A 19,127-nucleotide genomic window follows, 5' to 3' on the forward strand; every position below is an offset into this window, starting at 1 on the left:
TGATAACGTGATTACGCTATGATTGGCATAAACCAGTGCTTTTTACCTAACCTGTTACTTTCATGGATGAGACGAGAAAACAAGTCGATTTCATTTTGTTTAGGAATAAAAAAAAAAAATGGATTAAAATTTCATATGATACATTTAACATTTATTTATAATGTGATGTAATGTAATTTTTTTTTTCATTAAAATGTTGTAAATTATGAATAGAAGTGTGACTAAAGTCGTCTCAAATGCCTCTTGTTTAATTGGGATAGCTGTTTATTCGGGATCTCCCAAGTCGTCACGACAAAGACAGGTAGATCACCATTACCTAAATACTTTACACAATATGTACATGTAAATATGAAAATACTATATATCTAACATGTCATGCATAATTTCATACATCTCCACACATTGATACACTCAATTGATAAGAATATGATGTAACACAGTTTTGACAACTGGACTTATTATCATCACTATGAAGAATTAGCCATGGCAATTTATATATCATGTTAAGGCTACTATAAATGACTGACTCAAACTCCAAATTCAGACTGGCGGTATACCAACTCTGCTGTTCTTCTCATTCAGTATTTTGATAGCCACCCAATCCCGTCAGTTTTGCTTATGTTTGGCTGGTACTCACGAGAGGTGATGTATTCTGGAGCCTTTCCAGGGCTAAGTGGTACAGCCTCTTCATAATAGCCCTCAGGGAGGGAGGAGCTGGGTAAAGGTGGGGGGCCATTATCAGGAGGCTGAAAAATACAAATACATACTGTAAATGCCTTGAAATAAAAAGTTTTGTTAAGACTGCATTAATAGAAGAAATAACACCACAGTGATGACACATAAATATTAAAACGTGATAGAAAAATGGGCAAATCTATTTACAAAATAGTGCCAGTAACATGTACGATACTTAAAAGGTAAAGGGCCTTATTCTGATGGAAACAACTTATTGGCAGTTCAAGTGGGTAGTTCTTTTTATTTGTTTACATCACCTTTAAAACATGTTATTAATGTTATAAAACATGCCTTTGATATTATGGCCCAAAGAGTTTAAAGCAGTGGTTGTAGAGGAAAGCTTTAATCAAGAGTTATCTGAAGATATCAGTAATTTGCTGCTTTACTCACTGACATGCCATTCACCTCACTTCACAATGAGAAAATATATTTTTCTTGTGGAGAGTAATAGATGAGCAGATCTGAGACTTCAGGATCCTACAATCATCATATTTGTGCCATGAATTTATTTAGGTCATGTACATCTTCAGTTCAATTTATTTTAAAAGAAAAGGGCCATTGAGATGCAGCAAAAATATTTCAAGTAGTTTTCCTGTTAGCAGCAGCATCATTTATTTTATCAAAAGTAAACACAACATAAGCAAGGCTAAAAAACAAAACACTGTACACACATTTTTGGCATTTACAATAACAGCTTGCGGTCTTAAATGATTTACATTTGTTAAAAAAAAAAAAAGTTATTCCATAAGGGAGCAACTGAGCAAAAAATAAAGTTTGAATGTCACAGAACAGCAAATTGTTAAAAGGTCCAACACCGAGCTCGCTCTTAAACATTCTATCAAAACACAATGAGGATCATTTGAAAACTATCCACATAATAAAGGTACTTTTTTTTTTTTGGTACAGTGCGCGCGCACACACACACACACACACACACACACACACACACACACACACACACACACACACACACACACACACACACACACACACACACACACACACACACACACACACACACACACACACTTATTAAACCCTGAGAAATGTAACTTCAAAAAAAAATGACATTGAACAAGATAATGCCATATAATATACCAAGTGTTATTTTCACAAACCAGTCTTATGTATCTGGTGGCTGCATGGTGTCTATAGTATTTTCTATGAGCCTCAGTTTGAAAGTTAATACTGTATCTGAAGTTCTCAATACACTTTTAAGCCCCAAATGGATTGGTTACAGATGGTTTAGTCAGACCGAAACACACTATACAAATGTTGCACTTCACGAAAAAGGGCAAAAAGGAAACGTCCTCATTAATTGTTCCTGAATGAAAAAAAAAAAAAAAAACTCTCCAGTTTTGGCAAAACAGATGTTAATTATGACATGTTGTGCACTCTTAAGCTGCCAGACTTTCCACCAACCATATCATTAAAACAAGAACCAAGTCAGCCATTCTAATATAGTTAATGTAAGCCATGGTCGGGCCCCAGAACCTTATTTTACTGCCTCTGGGAGAACTGCCTTGGTGAACTAATTATTGGCAGTGTTTGTCATCTCTGCAACATTGGGTAAAAAGAAAAGGAAAAGGAGAGTCAGTGCTGGTCACACTGAAATGATTTAAATAAAAGGGGTTATTTTCTGAGAAACCACCCCTTACAACAGTGTAGAGGAACTGACCTCCATCAATCCAAATCAATAATTCAACAATATTTTTAAACACTGTGGCCAGAGGCTTGCACAATGTTAAATATGGATGCCTCTGGCCCTGTTCATGTGTAGCTTGTAAGGGGTTTCAGCTTATGAAACCTATCTTGGGTACAATAATACCCACAGTACTCCCTTAGAAATGTTTACCGTGGTAAATGTCCAGTTATTTCACAGTTACCATGCTGAACCGCTGCATTTCAGTAATTAATTATACTGTATTCTTTACTATACTTTCCTAATTAAAATAGGCATTGATTCCTCTGGTAATACACTTCCACCCCAGTATCTATGATAATATGTCAGTTGAACCAGAGTGTCATACAATCATGTCTAGTTGCATTTTAAGTTACTAAACATTTTCATCTGGAAAAAAAATAAAATATAACATTCAATTATAAAACATTAATAAGTTACTACCCTGCCAGGAAAACAAGTTCACTTCCCGCATGGTCTTTAGAAAAACATTAAATCTGCACATCTTAATGCATTGAGCCTTAATCAAACACAGCATTGTTTTTATGTAGGTTTTAAGTGATTAAGAAAGTATGTGTAAAAACATATCACAGGTCTGAATCACTCTTAAGTAAGTGTCTATTGAGCGGTTTCATCACTTCCCTTGATTCACAACAATTAAATCTGCACATTACATTACAGAGTGTAGCAAATCCTATGTATAGTAGGGTCATTTGTGCAATTTTGAACATTATCATCTTTTAATATCTATCACATGATATAATGGTAAATAACATACTGAAGATGTTACTTAAAGAAGGCATTCACATCAAAAAATGGAAGCAAAAAAGGATAAATCACCTTAAAACGAGCAAAACTGGACATATAAGTGGACCCACAGAGCATAAAGTATTCTCACATCACTGTTATTAAAACTGGCTTAGTTAAGAAAAGATTGCTGAGTGATGGGTCGCTGACTACCAACCTTGGTTGAATCCTACACAAAAACATATATTTCTTCAGGGTTATCTTTATTTCAGTTCCTACAAAGGGAGAGTGGTGCCCTATTTCTAGACAGAAATTATGTGTGCTGATAATAAAAGTAAAACATCCAGATTCATTACATAAACATACATTCAGGCATTTTTGAAAGTTACTATAAATGCAGTGTTCCAGATATTCTTGTTTCGCTTGAAGTTATACTTAATTTCCTTGTGACCATTTCTCAAATCTAAATAGTTTTATATTTAGATTAGTTGTGCCTAATTTCTTTGTATACATTTTCAAGCATGCAAATCCACCATATGACTGATCCACATAATAGTGTGTACAAGTGCCAAGTTAAACCTTTGGCAGCATCAGATACAATAAAGGCTATTTGTTTCCAAGGCACATTTGGTTATATACATAATAGAAAATATTTGCTTTGAAGTGTTAACCTTTCTAAGGAACATATTTATCAGTGTTCCAAGATAAGAGTAATTGACACATTTCTGCCAACTGGTGGCTAACAGAGTGCTTTGGACTCAATGTCGAACAAAATACAGAAAATGTCTACATGAGAATGTGATTCAGAGCACACTACATTGTGCTTCCCAATCAGAGAAAGATTATTTCACATCCTAACCCTATTTTCCATTCATTATGCATGTAACATATAGAATAATGAGTAGGATGCTGTGCAATATAAGCTGTGGTAAATCCTTGACATGTTTATACTATTTTGTGAAATACAAATTTTAATAGAAAAGCAGGTTCTGCATTTTCACTTGGAAATGTGAACAGAAATATAATAGGGCAACCATTGCCATAAAACAATCTTGTTAACAGCTGGGCTGTCCATTTTTTTTTTTTTTTATGGAGAGTATCATGTTTTATATGTATTGATTCAGTAATTGAAAATTCAGAGAACAGTGAGCATATTGGTTTAACAATATTGTGTTATTGTGTTTCTGATGAACAGACTACACAAGTTTCTTATACCTTTGTTATAGGCTTCTGAAAAAACATAACCTAAATCCACATTGTCCTGTAAGAGGAATATCCGTCAGAAAAATAACAGGGCCTTTCTTAATACAGCCTGCTTGTTTAAATCGTCATGGCACCAGTCCAATACTCCCTGGTAAGATCTACTGTGGGCGCTGCATGAATAGGCCATTGTGTAATGAAATCTAAGTCCGACTTCATCAGATTAAAAAATATTTTCATACCCCTCAGCAAAAACAACTCCACCCTGGGGTAAAGATTGTGCTGGTGGTTTAAAGGAAAAGGCATCTTACAAGATTCTACAGTTTCAAAATAAGCATGGATAACTTTTTAATAATATGTTTTTAAGAGTGGCAGTATCTATTTATAAAGACCCCCTCCCCCTATATATAGTAAAAATGTTGAGCTTGTTATTTCTATTGAAAACAGGGGGTGGCTTCTTGTACTAGTCTTAGAAGCTTTGCCCAGTTTGCATTCCTCGGCACTCTACCCAGGTGAACATTGTTAACAAGGCCGTAACTGGCAGTACAATGACTGACTGCGCCAAAGTTCTTTGCTTTTTAGTGCATCCAGTCTCCTAAGTGCCACAAGATGGGAGTGCTGGCAGGGGGATTACTCTTGTGAATAGGCTGCAGTGAGTTTTCAATCACTCACACACACATAAAACTCAAAAAACACCACACTCATCTACAAATCTGTGTAACTATATTCTTCTTTGTAACAGATGGACCTGCATAACCAGCTGCCATTCCTTACTTCATTCCTGATTCATGAAATTGCTGCAGCAGGGCTGTGAGATGGGCACAAATAATGTTTCACTGCAATGCTCATGGCCAAAGTTTTCACAGAGTTCCTCCACTGACAAGGAACATAGAAATAACCCCCTGTTCCACCCGCTCTCGACATTTAATTGCTTTCTTACAAAAAGCTTCCTGTTTGTCATACTACTGTATGATATTGGCACTGTGACCTTGCATCGATAGATGAACTCTGTTCAGTTCTCCAAATAAATCTGCAAGATATGCCAGCTTTAATACCCATTCAGTGTCGCTGAAATTAGCTGCAAGTTCCATCTGTAAATGGTTGTCTAAATTCACGTACTTCAGCGCGCAATTCAAAAATGCGGTTCAGGGGCCTGTTTCATGAAAGCGATTTTCACGGAATGGCCATTGCAGACTCCTCACAGGTTCCAATTTGTGTTTCACAAAACTTTCGCAGGGCTGCGACGTTGCAGATTTTCACTAGAAACCCGCGACTGCCAGACAGCAGGTGCAAGAAGCAATTTCCATCGCAGATCCTGTTTTATGACATACCACGGTGCTCATACTATTAGCTCGCTGTGGAACTGTACACTTTATTGAACGGTTTTCTCATGTAAAACATTCTGATGACAATATGAACTTGTCTCTGTATTATATAACCACCACACACAGTATACTTTTTTTTACAAAAAGATTTAAATAATTACGAAACAAAATTATGCATTTAATGACATGTGACCCAAAGTTATGCGGGTGGAAAATATCAGTAACTGAGGCCAGGTCAAGTTGTAAAAACAAACACGGTTTCTTTGTTAAATACAATCATATATCAAAAGTACTTTACTCAGTTATAGCATTATTGGGAAGATTGCATTGCTGTAAACTGGCGGCAATGCCATGCAGCAACTATTGCGTGAATAATAATAATAATAATAATAATAATAATAATAATAATAATAATAATAAAATTAAACGTGAACAATAAAGTTAAATAACACACAAACATGATACAAATAAATAAAATGGACCAAACTCAAGTGACAAAAATAGTGACAAGCGCCTCCTTCTCACTAGATAAAATCCCACCAGACCCCCAAATAACGAAGCTTTGTTGCAGCAGCACCTGCATGTTATTACCTGCCCCACACGTTAAAATAGTGAGGCTAAACGCAGCTTGATTATCAGACATGCCCTTAAAGACTGATAAAAGTGTCAAGGTAGCAAGTGTACTTAGCTGGCTATATACATTTCGTCCAAAAGACCATTTTCAATATATTTTCAGAAAAGCAGACACAGATTTTTTTTGTTGTAAACATGTTTAAAGTACTTTTTCTTTAAACATGTTTGCTACACAGCGTTGATTAATTTTCTACACAGCTGAAGGGCTTTCATTATGTATGTGTTGAACATCAAAGTACAGCCTGCCACTTTTCACAGCTCCAAATCTCTTGTCAACAGTGAGGTACTTTGGTTTTCCTCAATCAACTTTAAATCTTTTTCGTCTCCCTTCTTTTAATTTCGTTCTGTTTGCTAGATTTATCCATTTCTTTCTTATTTTGGACACTGCTCTTTGCTCCTCCCCAACAGTGTTTACTGCATCAGTGATCATTTGCAACATTTTTTTTCTTCATCACTAAAACTTCCAGAAAACTTGCCAAATAGAATGGATGTATCGACCAGCTCCATTTCAATAATTGTATCATTTTTTTGTTCTTAAAAATATTGTTTTCCTTTGCCACCCTGCTACTGTGTATTTACCTAATCGGTCATTGTGCCTTAAAATGGATTACCGAGTTAGTGATTTCACTCATCGCTGATCACAAAAAAGGGTGAGCGCAGGCGACGACACTTGCAAAGTGCTTTATGAAAAGCATGCAGCGCCGATGAAGTACTTAAAAAATAGATGGTGAGTAAGTAGATTCAAGAAAATGCACAGAGTCCTTTTCTTCAATCAGTTGCCAGGTTTATTGAAATATGCAGGGAGTCTGGTCCCAGGTACAGGACATACAGAACTCAAAATTACAATGCTTGCGTGACATTAAATACCCTTCTGTATAGATGGTCCACCTCCCCTTTCTCTGACATTAACCAATGGTCAAGGTAATTTAATTTATTGTGTGAGTGTTAATGTGTGTGTGTCTGTGTGTGTGGTCTAGTGTGACAACCTCTGAACTCAGTGCATTCTTCACACTCCTGGAGACAAAAGGTCCATACATCTGCCTTTTGTTATCTCCTTGCGACCCCCATTGATGCCAGTGGGATTATCTCTTTTGATCTCTCTGAAGTCTAGAGCCTGTTCCCTTCTAGTCCACAGCATTGTTATCTCATTAGCTTACAGTCATTGTTGGGCAGTTTGTAGACCCATCGTCTCTATCAGTGGTTAGCAGTACATGCAATTTGAACCAAACAGTCTGCTATCTGCAATATTAGTCTCTTTTCAGAAAAGAACACCAGTATAGCTCTGCTAGTCCACATGCGTAGCAAACCCCTAATCAATTCTCAATCCATGTTTTCCAACAGCCGACCTCTGTGTCCTCGCAACCTCATCGCAATCGCAGACTTTTATGAAACAGGCCCCAGAACAGCACCGCAACCTTACTTCTGAATGAAAAAGAAGTGACCCGTGATGGGCTCCCATTTTTTCACACAGAACAGTAAATGTCTCAATTTTCTCCCCAAGCATAGTATTGCAAATATGTACTACTGCAGACAAAACATCTTCTCCAATCAAATTCAGTTTTTGCGCTTTGCAAAGCGAAGAGTTACTTGATAGGAAGCTTTCAGTTCACTGGAGCTACAGTTGAAACCTCTCATCAGTGTTATCTGCCTTTCCAAACCTTTCTTGCAATTTTTAAAATACTCTGCTTTGTTTTTAAGGGTGAGATGTTTCATTTCCAGATGTCAGATTCATTTTGACGGCTTCATACACTCATTGGTTAGCATGGCTGAACAAATAACACATTGAGATAAATGTTCTATTTCGGGGCCAACATGTTTTGCAAGAATACAAATTTCAAATACTCGTCTGCATATATTCTCACCTTTTTCTGATGCTTTACATCTGTATTCTCTTCTTGTTGTGTAGATTCACTTTTTCAATTGATCAAAAATCGATCCATGGTCAATTTTAAACTTTGAATTTTTGCAAGCTGCCGGGTTGCTGCCTAATCAGAACTATGCACAGCGTGAATGCTGTTTCCCTGCCAACAGCCCTTTGACCTTTAACCTTGATCGATTCCTGAAACAGTGGTGCATGGTATTTATGCTTAAGTCATGAACATATTTGTTCTTATTCTTTGATCTATTAATCAGAAAATGAACACAATGTTTTGTTATCCATGATAATTCTGCATTAAAAAATGTGTTCTGTTGTGTTTTCTGAACTGGATTCATGGACCCCCAAGGTTCAAATAAGTAGGCTTTTAATTAGATTTTTAATTGTGAATATATACATATATATATATATATATATATATATATATATATATATATACACACACACACACACACACACACACACACACACACACACACACACACACACACACACACACACACACAGAAGCTTTTGCTCAAACAAAGATGGAACTGGTATAATAAAAAGTGTCAATTTTGAGTTGTCATAATTTGCTTTGCCTGGGCCTGAGCTTGCTTTAAACTGGGAATTAAACAGACTTCCTCATTTTTTTCAAGTAATGTGAAATGGGACCTTTCCATTCTGCTGGCTCCACCCACTATCTGTCTCTCTTTATGTAGAGTAGGTGAGGCTAGCAGGGTACCAAGGTCACATGACTTGAATGGAGTGAGGAAGTCTGTTCAGGCAGTTAGGATTATCAAGGCAAGCTCAAAGGATGCTCAGTCAGGTTAGCACATATATAAAGAAACATGATAACAGCTCAATATTAGAGCAGTAGAAGACAGAACCACTGAAAAAGTTTGTGTTCTACAACATATAATGGTCACATTTGTTTAGAATATGTGGCCAACATCTGTAATTGTAACAAGTGGGGTCCCTAAGACACCACTGCTTCATAACACCTGTTAAGAAGGGTGGGAGGTAGTGAAACAGCTGCAGACTCCCCCAGCCTGTTACCACTGCTTCTGGTTCGGTAGCAAGTGCCGGCTTAACTACAGCAGGGTTTTCAAACACTACCATCTCTGAAAAATACATTAGGCACTTAAAATGTATGAATTCCAAGGAGAGAGTGCATAGCGAGAACTAGTTTAAAAAAAAAAAAAAAAACATTTCTTAGATTTTTACCATACATTATTGGCTGTTGTTGGGACTCTCCACACTATCTTTCCTACATTGGATGGACCCCCCCCCCCCCCCCCCCCCCTGCCCCCTGTTCAATAAGAGTGATGATGTACTGTAGGCTGAATTCACTTGAGTTGTTCACAATCTGATTAAGAATGTATGTTAAAGTCAGAGAAGTAATGTATTGAAATAACAATAGTAAATTAAAATAACAGATCTATTTCAAATTTCAAAAGAAACCACTTCATTTATATTCATATTCCAATTACCACTGAGCACGACAAAAGCACAGATTTTATTGGGAAAGAATAAGAGGTTTAAAAAGCAGTCTTCTCTGCTTAAAATTTTAAAAAAAAATCCAACAAAGCCCATAATAAAGGTCATTTTATTTGTCTAAAAGTTTGCCAGAACCCAATGAAGGAGGAAATGAAACACAAATGGTGCTTGTCAGAGTCAGATCCCTTTAGAGTGCTGGTTAGTCAGCACAGCTGGGCGGGTGGACAAGCCCAGCCAATATCAACACAGATGGAATCCATCTGAATCCCCATAGAGCTGCTATTCTAAACACTCAAACTGGGCTTGTCATGCATGCAGTTTGGAGCCCCCATTGTTTAGGAGGTTGAGATGAGTACTTTTGGCTCATTCTTAAAATGTTTTTATAGATAAATAGCTAGATAGAGCAATAGATAATTTAACTCCTTAAAACAAGTGTTTACCAATTTATACCAGTCGTCCAAGTACAATGCTGCAGTATGCACTTCCTGTGTTGTAGGTCTCAAGGCCTGACTGCGGTTAGATCACTGGCGTGAAACTGAGCTACTGCACAGGAAGTGATTTCATAGCAGGAGGCAGCAGCAACATTTACTTCTATATCCTCCTTGACATATCTGCATGTTCCAAACAAGTATACAACTACAAACAACAAAAAAAGGATTGCATAATATTGTTTGGACTAAAAATTGATTTTTGCACACCCTTAAACTTGGTATGGTTATCAAATAATACTTATCTAAAAATAATGTATTCTTGTAGGTTTATTTTGTATCATTTTTTGTGACTTTTTAAAAGCACCCCTTGGCCTTCATAGACCAGAGTGAAACCATTCACACAACTGAAATATCATATATCCCATCTGTGCGTTCCTTTGCGCAACCTCTTGAAATGGAATGCTGGAGTTATTAGAAATAAAGCAATGAAATAGTCTCTTCATAGATTTTGATAAGCATACCTCCATTGATTCAAGAATAAGTACAATTTGTAAAAAGAAAAGATAGCTTCATTTGTATCCAAACCCAATTTTATAATTCTTCAAGTTGGCAGGCACCACCAAACCAACTACTACTTCAATTTAGAAATGTATTTACTGCCACACTGTCTTGACCAACAGCTCGGTCAAATGAAAAGTGGTATGACTAAGATCTGCATTCATAATAACATTTCCTATGGATTACATTTAGTTAGTATTTCTTGCTCTGTCAATTCCCAGCACCACGTGTCTCCTATAATATCTACATTTCCATTTGTGGCTTTTAGTAAAAAATTGGACACTTGTCCACTGTGCAACCCAATCAATTTTGTCTGGCAGACAAGATCCTACAATTTGGCAACCCAAGGCTAAAGTAACCAACCCACTGACATGAATTCCCACTGCTGCTGCAAGACAAGAATTTTAAAGTATATATTTATAAAATGAATTCCTTTAAAAAGTAAGCCTGGGGAGAAACTGGAACATTAATAAACTGTAATTGCAGTTATGAAATTATAAGATCCCCAGTATTCCAGGAAAAACAAAGGATCTCAGAATGTGCCAAGACAGGATGTTTCCAATTACAAGGCATAACAGTAGCATGTATATTAGTCTTAGATATATAAGGGAGAGAGAATGATAGATTAAGGAACATTGTATACAATGCAAGCAAGGGATACAGCAAAGTGAAACTTGGCATTTAATCTTCAGGATAGCTTATATTACAATACAATACAAACTTAATTTGGTATAGCACCCTTGATGCAGGCATTGAACAGTGGCCCAGCTTTAGGTGACTTCTTTCAGAACATGGGGAGTACAAAACAAAGGAATCTGAATCCTGAGATCTCAAAGTACAAGCAGAGGCATAGGGAGTGATAAGTTCTGAAGAAGGTCCCAGCCAGAGTTAAGACACTTGCTGCTTTCTATTTAGCAAGCTGAGGTACATTCAGAAGACTTGCAAACATAGCACTACAGTGATCCGATCTTGAATTGACGAAGGCTTTCTTATCTTAGTGGGTTTTAATGTAACTTTGAAATTGATAATTTTGTATTATTATGTGTATACTGTTATTTAAATGATCTGACTATGGCAATTGTATGTGTGACATGCTATGCAAATGTACTGTGGTTTATTCTTTGTCTGCTATGTACTGTACAGTGCTTTGCAATACTTTTGTATATAAAAGCTATATATATATATACATATGACTAATGTCGCGATATATAGATAATATATATATATATATATATATATATATATATATATATATATATAATATAGTCTATAGTATCTCATCCTATGTTTTAGACATCGTGTACCTTGACCATATTATTTTTAGACTTTCTTTACAATGTTTCGAATCTTAATTTAGATTCTAGGTAAGTTAATTAATTCTAGATGATTCACTTTAACGACAGTGCTGTCTTCATGACAGGTATTTAGATACAGTGCCTATAGAAAGTCTACACCCCCTTGAACTTTTTTTCACATTTTGTTGTGTCAGTGCCTCAGAGTTTCATGCATTTAAATTAGGATTCTTTTCCACTTATCTACACACCATACTCCACACTTTTAAGGGGAAAAAAAAATTTATTGAGAAAAATATTATATATTAAAAATACAAAAATGAAAGATAATATTTGGATAGTCTCTACCCCCTGAGTTAATTATTGGTGGAAGCACCTTTGATAGCAATTTCAGCTGTGAATCTGTTGGGATAGGTCTCAACCAACTTTGCACACCTAGATTTGGCAAAATTTGACTTTACAAAACTGTTCAAGCTCTGTCAAGTTCCTTGGGGATCGTTGATGGACAGCAATCTTCAAGTAATGCCACAAAGTTTTGATTGGATTTAGGTCGGGGCTCTGACTGAGCCACTCAAGGACATTTACCTTTTTGTTCCTTAGCCACTCCAGTGTAGCTTTGACTGTGTGCTTTAGGTCATTGTCATGCTGAAAGGTGAACTTCCATCCCAGTTCCAGCTTTCTTGCAGAGGGCAGCAAGTTTTCCTCAAGGGCTTCTCTGTACTTTGCTCCATTCATTTTCCCTTCTATCCTGACAAGTGTTCCAGTCCCTGCTGATGAGAAACATCCCCATAACATGATGCTGCCACCACCATGCTTCACAGTAGGGATGGTGTTCTTTGGGTGATGCGCTGTGTTGGATTTGCGTCAAACATAACGCTTTGCATTTAGGCCAAAAAGTTCCATTTTAGTTTCATCAGACCACAAAACTTTTTGTCACATGGCTATAGAATCTCCTGAGTGTTTTTTTGCATATTTCAAATGGGATGCAAGGTGGCCTTTCTTGAGTAATGGCTTCCTTCTTGCCACTCTACCATACAGGCCAGATTTGTGAAGTGCTTGGGATATTGTTGTCACATGCACATTTTGACCAGTCTTGGCCATAAAAGCCTGTACTTCTTGAAAAGTTGCCATTGGCCTCTTGGTAGCCTCTCTGATCAGTCTGCTTGCTCGGTCATCCAGTTTGGAGGTAGGGTCTGATCTAGGCAGGGTCTTGGTGGTGCCATACACTTCCACTTCTTAATAATCGTCTTGACCGTGCCCCAAAGGATAATCAAGGCCTTTGAAATTTTTTTATACCCATCCCCTGATCTGTGTGTTTTGAAAGCGCCTTAGTGCTCATGGTTGAGTCTTTGCTTTAAAATGCACTACCTAGTAGAGGGAACCTATAGGAACTTCTAAATTTAACCTGAAATCATGTGAATCACTACAATGCCACACAGTTGGAGGCCACATAACTTGGTGTGTGATTTTGAAGGCGATTGGTTACACCTGAGCTAATTAAGGATTGCTATTACAAGGAGGGTGGACCAAGCTATTTCAGTTTTTATTTTTAATTAATTTCTACAAATGTCTAGCATATTTTTTTCACTTGGAAATTGTGGGGTAGATTGAGTATATATAAAAAAAAAAGCATTTTAATTCCAGGCTATAAGGCAACAAAAGGTGAACATTTTGAATGTCGGTCTAGATTTTCTATAGGCACTATATGTGAAATAAAAATTATAAGGGGGGTGTTTATGTGGAGATGAATTTGTAATTATGAAAACTTTTTTTTATTTTATTTTTTACATTATGTTAATGTATCATTGTATTACTTTTAGCAAACAATATGCTAAATTGAAATTGCAAGCCATTTTCTAAGTGGTACACTTGAAATGTGTAATACTATAATTAACCAATTGCTGAAATAATATAATAAAATGGTATTCACTTTTCTGTTGAATTGTTCTGACTGTGGTTTTGTTGATAAATCAACAGCTTTCTGTGGAATCCTAGCACAAACTGTGGATTTGTAAATCAACAAATATCAGCACCACACTCCCCTTCTCTTCAAATCCACACAGCCACTTTTAGTTAGAAGATTTGTAGAATTGATCAATCAAAGGGTGACTTAACAGAAATGTTTTACGTTTTATTATTCATCCGGAGAAAAAGCTGATAGTACTACTTACCTGTACTTCAAAACTACAAGCTACAAAACTGAAAGTTACAGGTGCGTCAAGTTTCATTAATATCAGTAATTTTAATGAATACCCTGTAATTGAGTAGCACAGCCGGGTGTTCAACAGATCTTACCAGCCATTGATGAGGGATTTCTGGCAGGGGCATCTGGGGTGGAGCTGGCAGGCTGCTATGCATCTCAGTCTTGTGTAAGGGTTCTGTGGTATTAACAAAGCAATGAAGGTAGAAAGACCCAAGGACATGAATCACAGATTACAGTTCTCAGTACTATAACAAATATAGAATAGCATCTAAAAACATATGGCCATGCACATTACAAGACAAAACAGTTGCCAAGATGTAGCTTTCGTAAACTCCTTTCTCAGCATGTGGAATAAATTACCAAATATCCGTGCAAGCTTTTGTTATATGTGGGTTATTACTTCTGGACTTTGATTGGTTGGGCTAATGAGGCCCACATGTATAGAAGGAGCCAAATACCTTCTGCATAGGAATGCACATACCACTTTACCAATGGATGAGTAAATCTCAAGCCACAGCTAAAAATGTGAATGGAATTGAATCCCTAGAGCAGGTGCTTTTTATTTATTTATTTATTCATTTATTTGTTTATTTTTGGTTTTTGAGTGCCCAATTTTTTTAACTCTGTTTTTCTCCCCAATATGTAAGTCCAGTTATGTTCCCCATAAAACCCGAGGAGAACTCTAGGTCAGTGGGTGTCCTCCGATCCCACCGGCATGCCTCTTTCCACCAGGGATCTTGACAGCAAGGAAGTCTCCAGTCCCTGGAGAATAAAGGTCAGGCATGTGGATGTCAGCTTGAGCTCAGTGGGTGCCTCGCCAGTAGGGGGCACTGTAGCACGTTGAGGTGACTCAGTCCCTCAGTTTTACCAAGAGTAAAATATCAACTTCGCACAGCAAGGTAGCACTGACCTTTTGTTGCCTGTATCCTGTGAAGAATGTTTGTGATCAGAGCCTTCTTCTCTCTCACAGTGGCACTCAGGTACTCACGGTCGAGGAGCTCCAGGAAGAGGCGCAGCTCCACCACTAACTCCTCCATTGCTGAAACACAAAGATATGCATTTTAGAGCACACCTCACAGCCATACCTCAGCACATTTGTTTGACTACATTCATTTTATAGTAGATTATCAAAAGAGGAATGGGTCAACTGACAGAAATACGAAAAAAGCATTTATCAGCTGACCTACAATATGACAAAAGCCAATCAGCAACATCTATCTACATAAAAACTGTGTGAGACCACAAGGAAATAATATAGTGGACTGCAATTTGCCTACAGTTCCCCATAGAGGAAATATAAGCCCTAGTCTAAAAGACAAGCCTCAACTTTGCTCAACGGATTATTTACAGTAATGTTTATTTTCAAACATAATGAGCTTTGTTCCCCCAAGAACCACAGTTGCTGTATCTTAAAAGCTACATACAAACAATGTGATATAAAAGTGTGGCATGGTGGCTTGTGTGGTGACGTCAGATTCTGAAGAAGCACAGACAGTCAGGACTGCGGGGTATGCAAAGCGCTGATGCGTGGTATTTATTAATTAAAATACCAAAATAAAAAGGTTGAATAAACAAAAACACTTCTAAAAAAACAAACGGCATGTTGGCCAAAACAAATACACAGACAAGAAATAACTAAAACAAGTATTGTGCTCGTGTTGTACCAACACAAGTAGCAAATGTTTCTTTATATTTATTTTTGTACCTTCTCTTATTCCTGTTCTCCACTCTTGAACACTCCAGCCTTGATCAGCCAAAGTTGCAGGTTTATATACATGTAACCGTTTCCAAATTAGTAATAAATGAATCAATCTGGAGAGGGTCACATTCTGCATGGGGTTTGCATGGATGGGGACTTTTAACCCTGTCCATGTTGCAAAAACAACAATAACAAAACATTGTAGTTTATACAAATTAAACAATACGTTTTTAAATAATAATACAACAAATACAAAATACAAAACTTAATATGCACAGGGGGGGGGGGGGTACCTTGTCAGAAAAGGACATACAAACTTAAGACTGACAGCCAGGGGATAATCCTTAATAATACCAGCACGCAGCACAGTCTTAGGGAATCATATTACACAAGTCACTTAAGTTCCTAAGTCTGCCAAGCCACCAAACTTAATTACAAGGTAAATGATTGGGGAATCAGATGCAGAAAGCTGAATGCATTGATTGAGGGTGAGGCCCAGAATGGTAGCTCATGAGCAGCTTTATTGGCATGGGCTATGGTGCTTATTATGGTATCACAGTAACATATTTGAAATACTAATGTACAGTACAATACCAATTCATTGTAGGACAATGCTACATATCAATATTGACCATATCAAAGCCACAGTGCATGAGTTGTTCCATGTCATAGTGTTTCTGGTAATGCTCTGGTATTCTAAAAGATGGCTAGGAACACACACTAGGGTTGCCTTTTGAAGTTTATTGCAATGGTTTAGCCAATACAAACAAAATATCCTCAGTCTGCCACTAAAATATATAAAAAAATGATAAGTCATGACAACGCAATATTTTATAGAAATACCATTAAAACATCTTCAAACAGACAGCTTCAAAACTGAATCAATGTTTAGTTCTTTTAAAGATAGCTGCACACATGAAGGGTATTTTAAGGGATGAAGTGATTATCACATGGGTGAGTCTCATTTCTGGTTTAACCACTGGAGGGAACCCATGCCTGCTGCAGTCTAGCCAATATTTCCAGATCTAAAATAAAACAACAAACTAGCCTACAAAAAAGGCCTACAGTACTGTAATAATAAACTGTGGCTTCTGATGCCATAGAGTGATAGAATAGACCACCCTCACTCAAACACCATCACTGCTCCTTAAGAGACAAACAACAAAAGACAAGCCACTACTTCTGATCACAGAGGCCGGCAGCATTTCCAAAGGAACACTGGATACACAACAAACAGCACGTCAAACATGTAACAACAACACAGACCGCTTAGGTGGGGAGACATTCTTGTGAGGTGACTGGAAGTATATAAGTTGCACAAATGCATAGTGCAGGACATTTTACATCCTTTTGAAACCCACTGCTCAATGAATGTTTCTATTGTTCCACGCTCACAGTACAGTACCAGTAAGGTAAAAGGGTTCAACATGTGACTTCAGATTTAAAACTTTTTAAAGCTTCATTCTTCTACCAGAGTTTATTAAGTCTTATGCATTGCTTTCTTGGTTATGGTGCTCTTCAGTCAAACAATCTAGTACACAGTGTACAAACTATAAATATAACATTAAAATATAAATGTGCCTGTCTACCAACTAACATAGCGCTATACTGGTATAGTAGTGTTGTATTGTACCTTTTGGGATTTATAAATATAAATCTCAAGCTGTATTTACCAGAGGGATAAAGTTTCTTTAAAACAGATCCTAATAGGATCCTGATTTCAACTGACAAGTAGGCTTCTCTCACCTGATAATTTTTGGTGCAAAGCTCATCTAGTTTTAAAAAATCTACTCAGCTGCTTTGTTAACCAGATGAAGATGTGAGAACATGGCTGTAAACTATGCAGGTGTGTCTGCATTCAAGACTTCTCAGTGCTTATTCTTGAGCCAAATCCCCAGATGATGACCTTTAAGAACACCATCTCAGATCTCTGGTCTCATACAAGCAGACTATATAAATATATATATTATATATATATATCTATATTATATATATATAATAAGATATATTATATATATATATATATATATTGAGAGATTGTGTTTGAAGGTGCTGCAGCTGGGCTGTCACCAAAAACAGAGCCCCTAAGCAGCCCTAATAGGGCTACAGCACTTGTGCCTTCAAGTCACCTAAAACTCTGTACTCAAATGTCAAAGACTTGTGCTTTTGCTCCAGTGTCTCTCCAATGACCCTCAAAGACTGCTTGTCTCAGTGCCACTAATGTTATTTGAGTTGGCGTGGGCTTCCTGACTCTGAAGTAACAGACTTAGTCTTAGACTAGTGCCTCATTGCATGCGCAAGGTTGGAGAAGACCTAGATTGTCAAGAGCAGTTCTGCCCCGCCAGTAGAAAGAAAGTGCCTTAATTTGTTTGTCTGCAGAAAAATGTTTTCCTTAATAGTATATTTCATGGTTCATAATGTACCTCAAACATGTGCTGTAATGTCACACATAGAACATACATGGTTTGACTCAGGCAGGGTGGCATTCCTCATGGACTCTACCAAAGACAGAGCTGTTAATGTTGGGAACAATCACACTGGCCACAGTTGCATTCAGGACAGATTTGAAGCATGGACCTGGGACAGTGGGGGGGGGGGGACGGGACGGGACTTGCTTGTCTCCCTTTATTAGCACCCAAATGTACCACTTTTTTAAAGTCTTTCTCCAGCATCCAAAATCCTTTCCTACACTAGAAGTTAATGTGCCTGTTTAAATCCTGTTTGGGGCTGTTTTGATAAGCTCTCCTAGTTTGAGTATGAGCTGGGTATGGCTGGGTTAAGGGTTAGGAGTCAATCTGTTGGATTTCAGCTTCCAGATTTTCAGCTACATAACTGTACATAGTTCAGTGTTTTCTGACCAAGTAAAATACACAGCATGGCATGCTAATAATGAAGCTTTTGAACCAGAAAAGGTTTGTGCATTCTTTCAATGGTAATTTCAACATTTTGAAGCAAAGTGGATGAGGCCAGAAATGAGAGGAAGAATAACAGACACAGACTACAGTATCTGACAAAAACAGTTGCACTAAATAAATATTGTATTTCTCATTAAGCCTTGGTGTGCAAGTGGTCATGTCATGCACTGTAAGGGTTGTGCATGCCTGGTGCCAGGACAGCTCTGTGGCAATTGCCTGGCCAGAACCAATTAGTACCAACATGACTGTAAACCTGCATGATGTCTTGAGTATTAAACCTTAAACCCACTCAACAAGCAATTACAGCACAAGTGCTGACAGTACTAAGGTGGTTTTTAAAAGGGACGCTTTAC

At 37.3% G+C, this 19,127-nt stretch overlaps 1 protein-coding gene across 4 annotated transcripts in view; it reads right to left on the reverse strand.

The window, feature by feature from the left end:
* Window positions 1-19,127, reverse strand: part of LOC121324863 (actin filament-associated protein 1-like) — a 99,962-nt gene that overhangs the window by 26,399 nt on the left and 54,436 nt on the right. For all 4 annotated transcript variants that reach the window (XM_041267084.1, XM_041267079.1, XM_041267074.1 and 1 more), the window contains exons 2-4: window positions 15,071-15,199; window positions 14,253-14,335; window positions 638-746 (exon numbers count right to left, since the gene is read on the reverse strand). In XM_041267084.1, the coding sequence (XP_041123018.1) occupies window positions 638-746; window positions 14,253-14,335; window positions 15,071-15,199 (321 nt within the window). The remainder of the gene's footprint in view (window positions 1-637; window positions 747-14,252; window positions 14,336-15,070; window positions 15,200-19,127) is intronic.

This window comes from Polyodon spathula, chromosome 1 (assembly GCF_017654505.1).
Source record: "Polyodon spathula isolate WHYD16114869_AA chromosome 1, ASM1765450v1, whole genome shotgun sequence".
NCBI lineage: Eukaryota > Metazoa > Chordata > Actinopteri > Acipenseriformes > Polyodontidae > Polyodon > Polyodon spathula.